Source organism: Pteropus medius, unplaced genomic scaffold, assembly GCF_902729225.1.
Source record: "Pteropus medius unplaced genomic scaffold, Ma_sr-lr_union100, whole genome shotgun sequence".
NCBI classification, from domain to species: domain Eukaryota; kingdom Metazoa; phylum Chordata; class Mammalia; order Chiroptera; family Pteropodidae; genus Pteropus; species Pteropus medius.
In genome coordinates, this window is record NW_024350923.1 from 3,361,994 (window position 1) to 3,379,855 (window position 17,862).

A 17,862-nucleotide genomic window follows, 5' to 3' on the forward strand; every position below is an offset into this window, starting at 1 on the left:
ACACCCTGTACACACACACCCTGGATACACACCTCATCCACACACACCCTGTACACACACACGCACCGTCCACACACCCACACCCCGTCCACACACGACAGCCAGCCAGCCTCCTGTGAGCAGCAGCCACGCAGAGCCGAGCCCATGGCCCCGTGACGCAGAGCACCCGGCCAGCAGCCGGGGAAAGCAGGGCTGTGTCAGGGAGACGTGGGAAGGAAATCGGGCTCGAGCAGGTCAAGGCCCCCGTCCCCCTAGTCCTCCCCGGGGGCCCCCGACACCCGCGGGAGTTCTTACTGACCGGCCAGCTGGCCACAGACAGAACCCTGGGGCCTGGTCTGCAGACAGTCTGGGTGCTGGGGGGCCCCACCAGAAGTGGGCCGAGTGCGGGGCGCGGTGCAGCCCAGCCGGGAAGCCTCCGAGAGCCAGAGCCGAGGGAAAGCTCTGCGGGGTGCCGGGCAGTGCAGAGACCTCCGAGGACGGCCAGGTCCCAGGGGGGTCGGGCGTGGAAACAGCGGGCTGGCCCACTGGGGACGAGGAGCTCCGGGGAGGGCATGTGTGGACGGGCAGCGAGTGCCACCACGGCCCTGGGAAGGCTTGGTGACAGGGGGCAAGGGACAGCCCTTGGTGGGACGGACGGGGAGCGGCGGCAGCAGCACACCCCACGCCACGCTGCCAGGCCCTACTGGTGCGGGACGACGTTTGTAGGGGGACGCTTCCTCCGGGGACACACACCCTGAAACTGCTCGTTCCACAGGGACAGGGGTCTGCGTCAGGGGCCCGCCGAGGCACGTCCAATGGGTAAAACTACCAGAAAAACCCAGTAATCAAAAAGGCAGGACTTGGCCCCTCAGGAGCGAATGCAGGTCCCCGTGCCAGGAGGAGAAGCCGGGGGCCGGGGCGGGGAGCAGGAGGAAGTCGCGGAGCTCAGCGAGGCCCGGGGTTTGTAGGTACTGACAGAGCTTCCTCCTCCCCGTCACTCCCGATTTCGTACAAGAATCGGTGGCGGGGAAGTTCACCTCTCAGCCTTAAAGTGACAGGATGTTCGAGTGTCCAATCAGATGGACACAAAGACCGTCACTGAGAAAAGGAGCCGGGGCGGCCGGGCAGCTCTCCGCTCCCTTTGCGGGGTGGGGGCTCCTCCTTTGGGAGAAGGCAGGCGGCTGTTGGGGCGCAGGGAGGTGGGAGGGGCGTGTGTGTGCTGAAGGGGGCGCTGTGCCCTTCGCCCGCCCTGACGCCCCGGCTGCCGTGCTGGGCGGAGACGCACCACGGACGTTTCTCCTTCTCCAGCGGCTCCTTGCCCGGTCCCACCAGTGGGGGCTCTGGAGGGCAGCTGGGAGGCAGGAGGGACGGGGACCCCTCTGTCCACCTGCCGGTCCTACAGCACCTGGGTTTGCCAGCCTCCCCTGCGTTCAGCGCTCCCAGAAGCAACCTCAATGAGCCTCTTGGTGGCACCAGCACCCACTGGGCAGCACTCCCTCCCCAGGGGTCAGAGGGCAGGTCCCGGCTCTGGGGGCCCCGGAAGGGGGCACTTCCTACGTCCTCCGCGGGCCCCTGGGTCCTCTCTTTGCTCTTTCAGTTACCTGTAAACAGCACCTGTTTACATTCCCTCTACTAAAGCACCGGGCAGGGGTCTGGACTTCTGTGTCCCTGACCAGCCCCAATGGATATGAATGTCCCCAAATCACAGGGAGGTGCTTCTGGCTGCTCTGAGGGGAACACAGACACCGCCATCGGAGAGGCTTGGGGCCCGCCGGCCCACGCACGCTTCTTCCGACTGTCAGGGCCCACAGAGCTTGGGGCACGTGGCTGGGGTGAGGGCCTGGGGTGGTGCTTTCATGGGGCGGGGGTGGCGCGCCCGGTGCAGGAATCAGCTGAAAGGGGCTGAGGGAGGACTCAGGAGCCCTAGAACTTGCCCCAGGTCCTCGAGCCTTCTCTGGGCCTCGGTGTCTCTTTCTGCAAGATGGGACCAAGGCTCCCCGGGCTATGGGTGACGGGTGAACGACGGAGGGCGGGCAGGGCTGGGCTGGGGGCGGGGACGGGAGGGAAGGGGGGGGCGGCCTTGCAGGGCCTTGAGACTACCCCCCAGCACTCACCTGGCAGCTGCACCCTGCAGCCCACCTCCCCACCTACCTCCCGACAGACGAGACTCAGCGACACCGTCCAATCCACGAGGGACACGGCCAGCACCACGAGGTAGTCCAGCAGCCAGAGGCTCTTCTGGAACTGGGCCCATCCCACCAGGTAGCTCTGCAAGAGAGACAGTGGGTGAGCGGGGGGGCAGGGGGGCGGCCATGCAGACACCAGCCCCTCGGCCAGCCAGGGCCAACCGTGAGCACGGACAAGGCTACGGTGGCCAGAGCACAGAGCACCTCAGTGAGCACTGTGTCTCCACGGGCCTCGGGGAGCAGGAAGCTAAGCGCCCCCCCGCACAGTGACCTCGAGCTCGGCACTTAATGGCTCCGGCCTTGGTTTCCTCATTCCTGGTGCGGATCCTGCCTGCTCTGCCCATCCGACCAACAACTTAGCTTGTGCGGCAAAATACAAAGACACAGGGCTTCTGCAGAACACCAGGAAACGGAAGCAGGGGCTCCGGCACACCCCACCACACTGCGGGGGTCTGGGGGGCGCTTTCGTCGCCAGTTCTGCCCTCGCCTAACTGCTGCTTCCCAGCAAGGCCGACGCCCCACAAGTCACCGCTTACAGAGAAAAGCGTGTAAACGCTCACCTTTTGAGAGTTCCCAAACACACCGACCATTCAAAATACACTAATGAGAATTTCTCGTTGGTTTCAGTTCCAGTTAAAAAACCCCCGAGACCTCCTAACCGCATAATGGGCTAAAAAAGAAGGAATCAGAAACTGCCCGGGGCCCTCGGTCACGCACGCACCAACGCTCACCCACACCCTGGCCATCAGCACCCAGAGGCTGACCGGCCCCTCCTCGGCAGAAGGCCGAGGCGCCTCGTGACCCAGAGCCTGCGGGCAGAGGGCTCGGATGGGAACACTGGGACCCTTGTCTGACAGAGTAACAGACCCAGCCACTCTGCACCTCCCTGGGAAGTCCCCAGCGCTCTGAGGCTCTGACGTGGACCAGAATCTCGAGCGAGCAAGGCAGGCCCGGCTCCAGCTTCCGCGAGGGCTCGGGCCTCAGACAGAACCCAGAGTCGGACACGTAGCAGCGGCTGCGTGAGCCCCTTCCCACGCCTGCGCAGCTCCTCCGTGTTTCTCTGCTCTCGGGGGCGGGAGGGTGGGCGTGGGAGGGACACCGGTCCTCTCTCGTTGGGTCAGCGTCCCTCACCGCGGTGCTGCGGGACCCTCAGCCACTCCCAGAGGTCCTGCAAGGCTGCGCACCCTGACGGCTCCACCCAGACTCAGCTGACACTCTGGGGAGGGATGAGAGCCGACAGAGCCTCTGCCTCAAGGCCCGGAATTTTCTAAGAAACTCTGGCCTCTGTTCAGCGGGTTCGCAGAGCACAGTCAAGAGAAAAGGCGGCAAGCTCCAGGGGCGTCAAACATCACGCAGAAAAGCAGCGGCCGGGCTGGGGGCGCTGGGTCCCAGCGTCAGCACCTGTCAGCGCCCAGCTCACCTTGACCGAGAGGTCGGCCACGAAGACCAGCAGGCAGAGCCCCTCGATGCTCTCTGTCAGGCCGCAGGGCGGGTCCCACGGGGGCGAGCGGTAGCGGACGTCCGAGGTGCTGGTGAGCGAGGAAGGGGTCTCAATAAAAGCCAAAACCAGGATCAAGAAAATGACGAAGCTCAAAATCCTGGAAAAGGGACAAAAACTGGCTAAAATACGAGAACCAGCCATAGTCCGGAGCCGAAAAGCAGGTCTCAGGCAGGGTGGCCGGACGGACTCCACGGGCCCATGGGGCGGAAGCCACACTTCCTGGTTTGTGGCCACGCGTGTGTGGTCAGATAACACTCAAGTGCCATGGCTGACTGAACATTCTGGAATGGAAGCCTCCCCAGAGGAGCTCTCTGTCTACAGGCCGGGCTCCTTTCCAGCGGGAGGGGAGACAGCACCTCCTTCTCCCACACAGGGATGGGGGCCCGCCCGGGCCCTGAGACCAGCCTCCCCCGACCCGGCCGGGCCGCAGGAAGCCCGCGTCCCGTGTGTGTCCTCACCACTGGCACGTGTCCGAGTAGTACCACCGGTAAAGCCACATCGACCGGGCGTCCATGCGGTGGTTAATGGAGCGGTACTGGAAGCAAAAGGTCACACGGGAGCGTGAGTGGGGGGGTCCCCTCGACGCCACACGACACGGCCAGCCACGTGCTGGGCACCCCCCTCACCCCGCAGCAGGCCCAAGGCGGGGAGACAGGCTGTGGATCGCAGGCCGAGCTCAGCTCGCCACACGGCCAGGGCGCCCCCTCACGACCCAGCTGCGAGGCTCGCCTGGCAGACGGAGCCCCCAAAGGCCAGGTCCCCGGGGCAGGGAGGTCCACAAAGGGACATGCGTTTGCTGTGTCCTCTGTGCAAGGCCCACACTCTACCTCACAGCCTACTTCGGAACGTGGAGCATGGCTCACGTCCACGTGCTACTTCCCCAAGTGAGCCTGTGTGTCATTTGCAGGAGAGGATGGTCCTGTCATCCTCGGGTATGTTTAATGCCCTGGGACCGGGCCAGCAGACAACCGTGGGTGGTAAACCAACGAAGCAGATGACTGGGGACTCAGAAGGGCATCGGGCGCCCACCTGCTCTGGCAAGGACTCAAAGAGACCGTGCCCAAAGGCCAGGCCATCACGGTTACGCGGCCCACATGGTCTACCAACCTCAGCCTTGGCCCCAGGATGGCGAAGGGTAAAGGGACCATCGGGACGGCCATCGCCCAGTCCCCAGGGCCCCGGAGACAAGCCCAGGCCCAGCCACCACGAGCTGGCCCTGCTCACCTGGATCGCGTCCTCAATGAAGACCACGGCTTGGTCGAAGCTCAGATCCCACCGGGCAGCAGCATCTGCGGGCAGAGAGGACACACTGGGTGAGGAGGGTTCACGCGATGCTCACCCCCTGCAGGACAACTGAGGTCAAGGAGAGAGCTTGGCCTCGCTCTGTCCCAGGCTCTGAACAAGACGCCTTTGGGCCTTTGGCCCTGGGGCAGCTCTACCCCCACCCCGGCCCGCCGCACCCTGTGTGGGGCAGGGTCTGAGCACGTAAGGGTCTTCTCGGTGCTCCGGGCCCACGGTTCCCGGCCCCAGGACGGGGAGGCCTGGAACCAGACCTGGGGGTTCCAATCTCAGCCACCCCCACTGTGGGTGTTGGCTTACTCCCTGTGCACCCATCTCCCCCTCTGCAAGATGGGGGTGTTAATGGGCACCCAGCTCAGCCCCCAGAGGGGTGACGTGGGCACAGGAGCCGCCAGGCCAGCCCGGCACACAGAGAGCGCTCAGTTCGGGGCGGCTGTGGCTGCCCTTCGGCCCCGCCCCACGCCAGCCTCCACGCGGCCTCGGTCAGGACGCCTCACTCGTCAACTCGACTGTAAGGTGGGGCAGCACCACTGGCCACCCTCCGTCCAACGGCATCACAGACGTAACAGTCACAAGCAAAAATGATCTGGAACCACGAGGCACTGCATGTCTCTCCATCAAATACTGCGCACTAAGAAAGACCTGAGGTCACCGTGTCCTAGCCCACAGGACGACGGAATGGGGCTCTGTGGGCCCAGGCAGACTCCCGACGACAAGGGGCCTTCGGGACAAGTCGGGCTTGGGTATAAAAATCTGCTGCAGGCCTCACGCGTTGAAGCTGAAGAAAAATCATGCCATGGCTGCGAGGAGGCCCGCGTGTCCGATTCGGGCCAGAGGGATCCGTCCTTGCACCTGCGGCTCAGCAGCCTTGGCCCCCGGCCCTCTGTGGTCAAGGAGCCGCCAGCGACGACATGGCCTTGGGTTCTGCCCACCACACCGTGGGCAAGTGCAGCCCCTGGGCTTCGCTGTGGAAGCTGCTGACCGACGCGAAGGGAGAAGAAAGGCAGGAAGAGCTGTGACACGGGGCCGGGGGACCCCAGTGCCCGAGGCCAGGGAAGGCTGCAGCCCAGGCGGCGGGCCCCGGGGGGAGCAGAGCCCTCCTGCCCTGTCCCACCATCGGCCTCCGGATCCGGGCTCAGAAGTGAGAGGAGCAGCCTTGTCGCCATTTCTGTTGATAATTCTGCTTTTACGTCTGTTCCCTCAGGGCCGACAGCTGCCGACACCACCCAAAGAGAATGCAGAACTGTGGACGGGCCTAGAGCAGAGGTGCCAAAGCCAGAGGCGGGCAGAGCCGCCCTGTCCTCGGGGACCGTGCAGCAGGGCCCAGGGGCCAATCAGGGATGGGGGGCCCCGGATGGAGAAGGAGACTGGGCTCCGTCCCGGCTCTGCACCACCTTGCCGCATCTCCCAGAGCGGGAAACTTGCTGTCTGGGCCTCAGTTTCCCCACCTGTACAACCTCCACGCTCACCCTGAGACCCCTCAAAGTTCTTCCAGGGCGGCTGAGAGTGGTGACTGCCTGCTTCCCCGAGAGCGTCCTGGGACACTGTGATCGGGAGGCACTTTTGTTCCCTGCTGCGCCCGCAGAGCCCAGACAGCGTGGGGCTCAGCACGCAGCTTGCTCACCGAGTGGATGAGTGCACGGCCCTGAGGGGGCCTGGGAGGGCCCGGTGGTGTGAGGGCCTGCAGGAGGCCCCATGTCACCAAAGCCCCTGGGAAGAGACGGACTCAGCCAGGGAGATGGGAGGACATGGCTTCCTAGACAAGAGAGAGGCACCAGAGGCCCCAAGCTTGTTCCAGGCCCAGGACTGGGGTGCAGCTGAAGTGGCTCAGTCCTGGGTGAGCCAGGCCAAGGGTATGGGGCGCCCCAGGAACTGTCCAGCACCCAACACTCTCATCTGGCTTTGGGTGGTTGGTTTGTAACATTCAAGGTGAGGCCACCCAAGCTCACAGGGCTCTCGATTCTCGGGGCACCAGACCTCAGGAAGGGCCGTCCCCCCTGCTCCGCAGCCCCAGCGCCGGCCTCCCCCCCATCCTGCAGCAGCCAGGGGTCTTGTCGCAAACCCTTGTGAGCACATCACTTCCTGTGAGTGCCACTGCCCCAGGAGAAAGGCTCCACCCGAGCTGGCAGTGTGGGCGCCCACCTCTGCCCATCCGCCTCCTCTCCTGTAGCTTCCTCCACCCCGTGCCCTCCGGGCCACTCGCCCTGAACTTGGCTCCAAGGTCAAGCTCTCCAAGGCCTCCATGCCCTTGCCGAGGCTGTGAGCCCTACCAAGAGCACTGTCTCCCACCTCGGTGGCCCAGAAAACCACCACCCTGGGAGGCAATCACCTGCAGGCACCCCCGGTACCCCACTGGACACAGCAGGTGGGGATATCGGGGAGCACAGAGGACAACATCCCACATCAGCCCTGGACCAGCCTCCCTGCCCCGAGCCCGGCGTCTGGGTCTAAAGGCCCCTCTCCTCTTGCTCCACGCTGCACAGCCTGTGGGGAGCCCCGGCGGCACCTCGTGCGAGCCCGGACAAGCCCCCAACCTCTGTGCCTCGACTCCTCCAAGGCCCTACGCCACAGGCCCGACGCGCACACCGGGCGGGTTCCCGCAGCTCAAGTGCGGCGCAGTGACTTCACAGCATTGGCTGCTACTATTCTTACTGTTGTTATTATTATTGTTGTTGTTGTTGTTGTTGTTGTTGTTGTTAGCATTATTAAAAAGCCCCTTTTACAGCACAGCGATCCCTCATCCCCCGACTCTTTCAAAGCCAGGAAGAGGAAGGACAAGACGACTATCTTCGCCCTGTGGCCCATCACATGGGGCTGAGTCCAGAGGACCCACCCACAGGGCCCGCTGGGTCCACAGGGCCGGGCAGCGGCACTCCCCACCCTCGCCAGTAGGAGCACCCAACTGTGGGACATGCAAACCCCGGGCACAAGGCCCATCCCGGGGAGCTGGGCAGAGACTGAAAGAGCCATTCTCAGTCCCCACTCACTGCCCCAGCCAGACCCGGCCGGGCGGCCTGGCAGGGAGGCCCTGTTCAGATTCTCAGGAGCCCATGCTGAGGCCACAGCGTCAGGACAAAGAAGCCTGCCCCCGCCCCGCTTGGCTCCTGTCTCTACAGTACGGGTCTCCACCGACCTGCAGTCCGCTCTGACAGGGGTGGGACCTGCTGCGATCACAGTCCTCCTCCCAGGGTGACACACCAGCTCCCCAGGCTGGCCCCACCCCATGCTAAGGTGTCTCCAGATTCTCTCTGAATCTTCAGTGGCCCTCAGGGCAGCCCCTATAATATGCCCCTTTAGCGAGACTCAGAAGGGTTAGGCAACCTGCTAAGGTCATGTAGCCAGGAAGCGGCAGCACCAGAAAGGCACCCAGACCTCCAGACACTAAGTCTGTGCCCGCACTGAATGCCACCATATGTCCCTGTCCAGGGCCCTTCAAGGCCTGGCAAGGGCTGGATGGAGAACTTTCGGGGACAGTCTGAGATGGGCAGGCAGGGGGCCACCTCAGCCTCTAGTTTTCTCATCTCCTGTCAGGGACCCACCACTGATATTTCACGGGCGGGCACACACCGCCGACCCCTCCCGAGCAGAGGAAAGTGAGCCCAGAGAGGGAACACGCCCCAGAAGGAGCACCCAGCCAGGTGCTGGCGGCGTCAGCAGCAGATCCCGGGGCTGTGTCCTCTGACAGGTCCCGGAGCCTCCCTGAGCCTCAGAAAGTAGAGCGCAAGCGCTCCTCTGGAAAATGGGGCTGAGGCCCTTCAGCCCCTAACCCAGCGCCCAACCCCTCTGGTGTCTGCCAGGGGCGGATGGACGCCGCCCTCCCCAGCCACAGGCCCTCCTCGGGATTCAGCAATCTCTCTGCCAGTAAACAGGAAGGGCAGGAAGGAGCTGCGGAGGGCGAATGGAGGAAGCTGCCGGGTCTGGGCAAGGCTGCCCCGACCCCCAGCTGAAGGGGGACCAGCCTCTGAGGAGCCTCCGGGACCAGGAACCAGGAATGGGAAAGTAGCGCACAAGCACTCGCAGGTCACTCCCAGCGAATCCCACCTCGGCCGCTTCCTGGCTGGGTGACCTCGGGTAGGAGAACGCCCCTCTCTGTGCCTCAGTTTCCCCGGTAAGAACCGCGGGGGGTGGGGGGGAATGGACCTAATGCCTCCCGGGAGTCACCAAGGCGATCCGCGGGAAGCGCGCGGTGTGGGTCCGCCCCGGGCACTCCAAGGGGGCTGTCCCCGGCCGCCCCCGGCTGCCCCCAGGGCCTTTGGCTCGGGGACGGGCGAGGCCCGCGAGGCCCCTCCGCCCAGCCCGTAGGGTGCAGGCGCCACCCCGCAGCACCTGACCGCCGCCAGCTGCGCACCGGGCGCCCGCAGGGCGCAGCGTCCCGCCCTCTGGAAGGCCGCTCGCCTCGCGCCTCGAGCCCCGCGCCGGCCCGGCCCGGCCCGGCCCGGCCCGGCCCGCTCGGACCGCGGCGGGGTGGGGCGCGCCCGCACGGACAGCAGCGACACGGCGCGGGCCGGTAGGACCCCCCACGCGCCGCCCCCACGCGACCCGGTCCGCCGGCCGCCGCTCACCAGGGCCGACTTGGACGCTGCGGCAAGCGGGAAAGCCAGCCCGACAGTCACGGCCGCTGTCGCCGCGGGCCCGGCTCAGAAGGGGATCGGACTCCGCCATGGGGTCGCCGCGCGCCGCCAGGACGCTCACGGAAACTTAGAGCAGGAGTGCCGCCCTCCACTGCGCAGGCGCAGGGTCCCCGCCCCCGGAGTTCGGGAGGAGGAGCGGATAGCACTGTGACGTAGGGGATGCCCTTCGATACTAGCCAATGAGAACGCGGGCCTCGCGCATGGAGGCGGAGCTTCTAGGGGCCCGCCCCCGGAGGGTGGAGCTCAGCTTCTTTCCACCCGGGAGGGGCCTTAAGGACTCTCCTGGGGCTGGGAGAACTGCGTTCTCAGAACGGTCCCCGAGCCTGCAGCGTCCGCACCACTGGGGCACTGGTTAGACATGCAAATTCCTAGGCCTCCCCCAGACCTGCCGAATCAGAAACTCTGGGGGCAGGACCCAGGAATCTGTTTTGCATTCAGAAGTTCCGTGCTTGTGGGGGTTGACCGCAAAGGACACCTCCCCAAATGGAACTCTGATGATGAAATTGGGAAGATTAAATATAATTGAGGAGAAAGTTTAAAAAGACAAATGACACACTTGAAAAACTATTTACGACATATATAAAAAGTGTTTGCAACATCAGAAGAGAAAGAGCTTGCTTTCTATTGCTGCTATGACCCATTACCACAAACTTAGCTTAAAACAACTCGCATTTATTATCTCTCAGTCCTGGAGGTCAGAAGTCCTGCGGGGAGGTCCTTGTCTCAGGGCCTCCCAAGGCCAAAATCAAAGTGTCAACACCTGGAGCAGGCTCATTCAGGCAATTGGTAGAATTCACTGCCATGGGGCTAGGACTAAGGTCCCATTTCTTACAGGGTGTGGGTCGGGGACATTCTCAGCTCCTAGAGGCCACTGCATTGCTTTGCATGTGGCCCCGTCCATCACCAAAACCAGCAAGCGTGTTTTGTTCCTTTTCATGTTTCAAATAAGATGCTTCAAGATGGTCTTACTCTCTCTGACTTCCCTCTGCCGCATCTCTTTGCTTTTAAGGGTTCATGCAATTACACTGGGCACATCAGCTAATCCAGGATAATCTCCTTACAGTATTTAAGATCAGCTGATTAGTAACTTTAATTACATCTGCAAAAATCCCTTTGCCTCTAATCTACTATCACCACAGGCATGATGCCAGCAGTTAAAAGGTCACAGGGGCCAAAATCTTACCTCACACAGAGCTCCGAAAAATCAGTTAAAAAAAAGAAGAAATATCAACGATGCGTGCTGGAAACAAAGCTCCACCTCATTAGAATAGAGAGATGCCAAAGAAAATAACAATGAAATCTCACTGAGCACATCGGTTGGCAAATATTTAAAAGATGATACGGCTCCGGAGGGCAAGTGTATGGTTATCCCAGGAGGGTGGAGAGAAATCACAGGATGTGTTCATAAGTTTGATTTTTTTTCTTTGAACAAGGAGCATGCATTTTAAAACTTGACAAAACTAAGATATTTTTATTCTGAAAAAAAAAAGGAAATAGATGCACACAGTTCTCTGCCTATCCCCCAAGGATTTGTCTTACTTCAATCAAAGAATTCCCTTGATGTTTAGGTATAAACCCATGGAGGCCCAAGCGGGATGTGGTGTGGTGTAAGCATTGACACGGACTTCATGGTGTTTGGATGCAGGGGAGGGGCTAACAGAAGGAGCTCCCGTAAAAGGGGAGACAGAAATAAACTGTCGGGGAGGGGCCCAGTGTGGTCCAGCAGGAGGACATCAACTCTCAGATGCCATTGTACTGTCCTCGGTACAGCCAGCATCCCTGAGGTGTAGACAGATGGCATCTGGGCTGTGTCCATCACTAGCTTTCAGTAAGGCAATCAGCCTAGTTCTCAGGAAAGCCTGCAAGGAGAGAAAAGGCTGGTGGGGTCCTCTGGGAAGCTGGGTCTTCACAGCAGCCCCGCTGTCTCATGTGTGGGTCCAGCGGGCCCTGGGGTGCTGGCTGAGTGGGGCTGTGCTGAGGGAGCAGTACTGGACTGGGAATGAAACCAGAGAGACACGCCCCTGGCCTCCATGTCACCCTAACAAACAACTCCAAAATTTTGTGGTTTAAAATGCTTGTTATCTCCCAGGATTTTTTTTAGACTGGATCTGAACGTGTTCTAGCTGGCGGCCTCTGGCTCTGCGTCTCGTCTTTTACAGGCTGCAATCATGATGTGGGCGGGGGCTGCGGGCTGCGGCTGCAGCCGCCTCAAGGTTCAATGCGGGTTCAGGCTTCTCGGCGGCTGCTGGCTGGACTCAGCCCCTCATGGGCTGTTGGACTGCGGGCTTCAGTCCCTCGAAGTCTATGGCCTGGAGGTGGCTCTCAGTTCCTTGCGACATGGGACTCTCCACAGGTTAGCTCATGACATGGCAGCCAGCTCCATCGGAAGGAACAATCACGGAAAGCCAGGATGGAAGTAGAAAGGCGGAAGTCACAGTCTTTCATAACCTCATCTCGGAAGTGACATCCCGTCACTCTTGCTGTGTTCTATCGGTTAGAGGTGAGTCACCAGGTCCAGCCCCCTCAAGGAGAGGGAATTGCACACAGGAAGTACACCAGGAGGAGGGGACGTTGAGGGTCACCTTAGAAGACTACTTACCACAATAGGTGACAAGCAAGGCTTTGTTTCGGGGTTAATTCCTCTGCCACTAAAATCATCTCACACACCACGGTTTTCATCTGGTTCTCACATCCACCCTGTGAACCAAGACAAATGTCACTCTCCCCATGACAGATGAGGAAACTGAGGCTTGAGGGGCTCCGTGATAGTCCTCCCTAGGCTGCAGTGCCCAGGGGGCTGGAGGCGCCATGTCTGAATAGAGCCGTGGCCTGCCACCAAGTGAGTCCAGGAGCACGGGACCTGCTCGGGGTGAGATGAAGCCCCAGCGGGCAGGCCACGGATCAGGCCTGGGGAGGGGCCGTGTGGGGCCCTGGAGCGGGCTCGCACTGCTGGCCAAAGTCCCAGAGCAGCGTCTTCCTCCTGCAAACGAGGCCAGCCCAGAGGAAGCGACAGGGCAGAGTCCCAGTCGGTGGTTTGCAAAGTAGTTGAGAAACTCCAGTGCCCGCCCTGCCCCCAGACAGGAAAACAAACCTGAGATTCCCAAAGGGACAATGTCCTCCTCTCTCCCGCCCCCCACGCGCCACACACGCACCGTAAATGAACAAAAAGCCCACTCACCACCCCTGCAGCTGCATTTCCAATGCAGCTTTCATTGCTGGTCATGTCCCTTGGAACCTGCAGTGGACAAAGGCGTCCTCTTGGTGGGGACACTGTCTCAGCCTGAGGCTCATCCCTGCCATGCCAAGGCCACTGCTGGAGCTTGCGCCAGCATCAGAGAGCTTCGTCTCCCAAGATGCCCGCTTGGAGCTTGGTTTGCACGTCAGATGTGGCCCCTCAGCTCCCGACACGTGGCCCGAGCTCCGTTACTCCGGGGAACGTGCCAACCGCCTCCGTGTTGGGTTCCCACTATTTCATAAAGGAAATAACGGAAATTTCCTGGTGAGGCTTTGGGGGCGCATAGGAGGTTCCAAAAGGGGCCCTCACATCCTCGCACCCCGGAGAGGGGACACTGGCCATCACGGGTTGGGGCCCCGTGGGCCTGCGCTGGACTCTTCTCGTCGTATTCGTCTCCTTCCTGGGTACAGCAGGCCAACTGCCCACTGCGGGGCTGGGTTTCCGGTCACCTGCATGGGCAGCGAGTGTGGACCCAGACGGGTCTTTCTAAAGCAGCTTGGTGGTTGTTGTTCATTCATTCGCTCATCCATCCACGCATCTGTCAAGTGCCCACAAGCCGGGAAGTGGCCTAGGCACTGCTGACTGACACATAGGTGCTCAGGGGAACGGTTTCAAGAGACACAAGAAGAAAAAAAAAAAATGCCCCAGCCTCGCGGTAACGTGGGAGAAGCGCGGCCCCTGAATCATTCGGATCCGAACTCATGTCCCTCCCCACCACCTTCCTCGTGGCCTCAGGCAGCCCCGACACCTCGCCGGGCCCCAGTTTCGGCACCTGTGAAATGGGGTTTGCAGCGAGACGGGACAGACACACAGTAGGGCCTCGGTCCCTGTTCCTGCTCTCCCACCCACTTCCCCGCACATCATCTCTGGGGGGAAAACAACGCAGTGTTTCAGGATCACAAAGAATTCTCAAATCCCTGTCACACTTCGGCCTCGAAATGACTGCCAAGGCCAAGGGCAGCATGGCAGTGATCCTCCTGCCGAGACTCGGAGAGACCACGAGCTTCGTCCGAGGTCACACAGTGAGTGAGGGGCATGTGGACACCAAAGCCGGCCCAAGACTGGGAGGAAAACGCGTCGGCCGAGCACAGGCCGCAGGCAGGGCGTTGGTGAACAAACCCCTTGCCCACGCCCAGGGGACAAGTATCCGGAAAACCAAATACTTCCCAGGCCAGCACAGGCTGCATTTGCTATTTCCAGTTCTCCTACGTGACACAAGTGACAAGAGTCTGGGGAGACCCCGTTGACTCGTCACATTGGGAACTGAGCTTGCGGTGGCAGCCAAGGGACAGCTGAGGGTGACAAGGGGCAGCAGGGCTGGGTGGGAGCACTGAGGGCTGAAGGCCGAGCCCAGAGGCCTGCGGGGCTGGGGTGCGGGGCTGGGCTGTGATGCTGGGGAGGAGGCCCCTGGGGAGCCTGGAGCGAGGGCCTGGGAGCGCGGGGGGCCTGACGGGAAGGAGGCGCACACGGGCCTTCCAGATCAGACTAAGGCACAAACAAGTCTCCCTGGGCTGGGAACACCTGGGCCAGGGGCTCGTGGTTGGTTCGGATGGTGACCTGAGCAGTGAACCAGGGAAGGAGAGAAAGCCTTAGAAAGAGCATCATCGGCTGGTAGCAGCTGGGCTGAGAACAAGCCTTGGGGTATCCCCACCTCAGGGCAAGGAAGGTGGGTTCTCTCCCCACCCCCACGACGCTGGCAGTTGGCTGGGGCCACTGCTGGGGCACGGAGCTCCCTACACTGGGAGGTGCAGGCACTGGCAAGGATGTGCCTTCGGCCTGGTCTGGCTCGGTGAGCTCCTCGACAGTACCTGCAGGCACCAGGAGCAGCATCCGAGGCGAGGAGACCGCCCCACACGCCCCCATCCACCCACCAAGCACCCCGACGGCCCGGCCCCAGCCAGGCCTCAGGGCATCGCCGGGAGCACGGTCAGGCCTTTGCTCTCGAAGGTGGAAAATGGGAAGAGCATCTGGACAGAGAGGAGCACGCACGGGCTCAGTGCCAGGAAGGGACTGCCGGACGGGCGAACACGTGGCGCCGCCATACAGCGAGCGGCCTATTCCTCAGCCGTGAAAGGGGATAAAGAGCCGAGTCTCGAAAATCATTATGATCCGTGGAAGAAGACGGATGCCGAAGACCACGCGTCCGATTCCGTCTAAGTGAAACGTCTCGAATGGGTAAACTATGCAGACAGGAAGCGGGTTAGTGGCCCCCGAGGCCTGGGCGAGGGGAGGTGGGGCGTGACGCCTAATGGGGACAGGGCTTCTCTTGGGGGCGATGACAATGCTCTGAAATAGAGTGCCGATGGTCGAACAGCCTGGAGGGTACACTAACCGCCACCGGGCTGCGCACTCCCAGAGGGCGAACTTCCTGGAGAGTGGATGACGTCTCCGTTCTAAACGGGGCACACGTGGCCGGCCATCTTTAGATGAGATGCTCACGGAGGGCCTCTTGGAAGAGGTGACACTTTGGCGGAGGTCTGAAGGATGGGGAGTTGGCCATGGGGTGAGGCAGGAGAAGGTGTGGCACCAGGGGGTGTGGCACCAGATTGGGACAGTGAGCCCATGGGGCCCGGCATCCATGCCGAAGGGTGCATCTCATTCTGAGAGCACCGGGGAGGCTGCTGGAGGATCACTCTAGAAGCTTTGTGCTTCTAGAGTGGTGGGCGGAGAGAGCATGGGTTAGAGGGGGCAGGAGGCAAAGCCCCAGGAGACCAGATGCCTCCTGGGACTCACTTGGGACAGGTGCTAGGGGTGACCCCGTACAAACTCTGTCACCGCCGTGCCTTAAGAGAGTCTGTGGCGGGGGGCACCTTGCTTTGCTGTGGCCATTTGTATCCCATGGTATCTTAAAGGCACCCCTGCCCTCACATGATGGCCCTCGGGTGGGGAGAAAACGTCTAGGGGTGCCACAGCACAGAAGGGGGGCTCATAGGGAGGCCCATGTCAGGGCCGCAGGGAAGGTGAGCTGTGTGTGAGAGACAGGGACGAAGCTGCCCCCATGACTGCCTGGAAAGCAGCCCAGACTTTGAATTTGCTGCCCGGCCAGCTGCCCCGGGCTCCTCGGCAGGGCCCAGGCCCGAGGGGCAGGGACAACCAGGACCAGGACTCCTGGAAAGCGGGGGGCGGATCCCTGGACTCGAGGCCAAGGAGGCACTGGTAGTTATCCGGGCTGGTGGGGGAGGGGGCTGGTCCTGCCTCTGTCTGCAGGGACCTGCAGTTCACGGTCAAGGTCTGTTCTGCAGGGCAGAGGAGAAGCCCCCGCCGGCTCTGAGCCCCGCAGAGAGCCAGCAATACCCCGGCAACGGAATCAGGAAGCCACTCAGAGGATGACGCCAGGGGACCTTCTGCTCCCTTTCAGAGCTGGCTGAGTGCGCCACACTGGGGACGTTGGCCCCACATCAAGTGTGCCAGGTCCTCACAGGGTACGGGATCAGCAGAGGAGCAGCCGTGGTGTCAGTCTCTGGGGAGAGGCAGAGAAGCACAGGACAGTTACAACTAGGCTGCTCGCTGCCAAGGGCCAGGGGTTGGGACTCTCATTCACCCCACTTCAGAGGCTGAGCACATAGTAGGTGCTCAACAAACGTCTGTCGAATGCCTGACCGAAGACGTGCGTGTCGAATGAAGGCAGTGGCGGCAGCACTTAGGAAGGAGTGACGAACCGAGCTTGGATGGAGAGTGAGGCTTTATGGGGGCTTCCTGGAGGAGGCGACATTGGAGCTGGGGCCTGGGGGATGCATGGGGGATGCATAGTTCCAAGGACTAGCAGGCAGAGAGAACCGCATGAGCACAGCCTAGAGGTGAGAAAGGGCCTGCACCAACCAAGGAGCTCAACAGTCCACGCCTGGGGCGGGGGGTGGAAAGTTGAGGGACCCCTGCAGGATGGGCATGGCCCTAGGGTCCCTCTGCCGGGACCCCCGCTGCCCCAGACTGGGCCGAGCTCGGGTGGGCCAGCAACTCCCTACCCAGCTAGGTTTCACTCACTCTCCCGGCTGTTGGCTTGGTGGAGCGTCCACCCGTTCCCCCGATTCCTGAAGCCTCCTTCCCAGGTGAGGCTGTGGACACCATGGCAAGGTGTCCACATGGCAAGGGGAGGGAGCCCTCCTCTTGGAAGTGCCTTCAGCGCGGGTGAGAGCCACTCACCTGGGTGACAGCTCTCACCATCTCAAAGGGCTGCCTCAGGCCCGGCCCCCAGTTTGCAGACCTCCCCCCTCTCCCCTGCCCCGCCAGAAAGAGGCCTCAAAGACATGGGCTCACGCCTTCCCCTGGAGCCAGGGAAGACACTAGCAATCACAGTGTGTCCTCGCAGTGGAGGGGTGCAGCCCCAGGACGGGGCCCAGGGCTCAGCAAGCAGCTGGAGCCGGAATTCGGCCTGACTCCCCCTCTGAGCCAGGTGCGTTTCAGGAGTGCCCTACCTGGTGACGGCGCGCCGCGCAGGCCCTGCTGGCAGCTCTCTTCGCGGGGCCTCTGCGGTGGGAGACAGGGTCCTGGAAAGGCCCAGACCCCCACGCGTGTCATGCCCTGCTGTGGGGCGCTGCTCGTTTCTTGGCGGTCGGCCCACTGCCAGCGGTCATCAACCCTTTGACGTTCAGGACAGATGTTTCCACTCTCATTTAGAAAGTGAGCGTGAAGGCAACTCGGGGAAGAAGTAAAGCGGTGATGGAGGAGGGCTTCGGTCTCCCGAAGCCCCTGGTAGAAGCGGACAGAGCGCCGGGCAAAGCAAAACCCAAAACCCACGAGGCACATCCACGGCGAAAACCGAGCGGCTTGGGGTGCAAGCTGGGGGAGCAGACACCAACTCGAAGACCCACGCAGTACCAGCCACTGCGAGAGAGGACGGGGAGGGGGGTCAGCAGGGCCCTGATGGCCCTGAGAACCGGGCCCCCCAGTCACCAGCAGGTGCTCGCTGGCCAGTGGGGGTGCCATGAGAAAGCAGGGGTCACGAGCAGGTGGGGCTGTGCAGGCTCCCATTCACAGTGAGGGGGAGGGGACAACACGGCCGTGGTGTGGCAGCAGGGTCTGAACCAACAAAAC

At 62.1% G+C, this 17,862-nt stretch overlaps 1 protein-coding gene and 1 long non-coding RNA gene across 2 annotated transcripts in view; both read right to left on the reverse strand.

Annotated features, from left to right (window-relative positions):
• TPCN2 (two pore segment channel 2) overlaps nt 1-9,798 on the reverse strand; it is a 32,173-nt gene extending 22,375 nt beyond the window's left edge. The window contains exons 1-6 of the mRNA XM_039840396.1: nt 9,774-9,798; nt 9,528-9,662; nt 4,891-4,955; nt 4,125-4,201; nt 3,586-3,763; nt 2,131-2,247 (exon numbers count right to left, since the gene is read on the reverse strand). Coding sequence (XP_039696330.1) covers nt 2,131-2,247; nt 3,586-3,763; nt 4,125-4,201; nt 4,891-4,955; nt 9,528-9,662; nt 9,774-9,798 — 597 coding nt within the window. The remainder of the gene's footprint in view (nt 1-2,130; nt 2,248-3,585; nt 3,764-4,124; nt 4,202-4,890; nt 4,956-9,527; nt 9,663-9,773) is intronic.
• A 1,283-nt stretch (nt 9,799-11,081) lies between these two features.
• LOC120584722 (uncharacterized) lies at nt 11,082-13,046 on the reverse strand. Its single transcript, XR_005648118.1, has 3 exons — nt 12,775-13,046; nt 12,196-12,293; nt 11,082-11,455 (listed from the first exon to the last, which is right to left on the reverse strand). It is a non-coding gene; the product is annotated as an uncharacterized LOC120584722 (long non-coding RNA).
• Nucleotides 13,047-17,862: the final 4,816 nt, after the last annotated feature.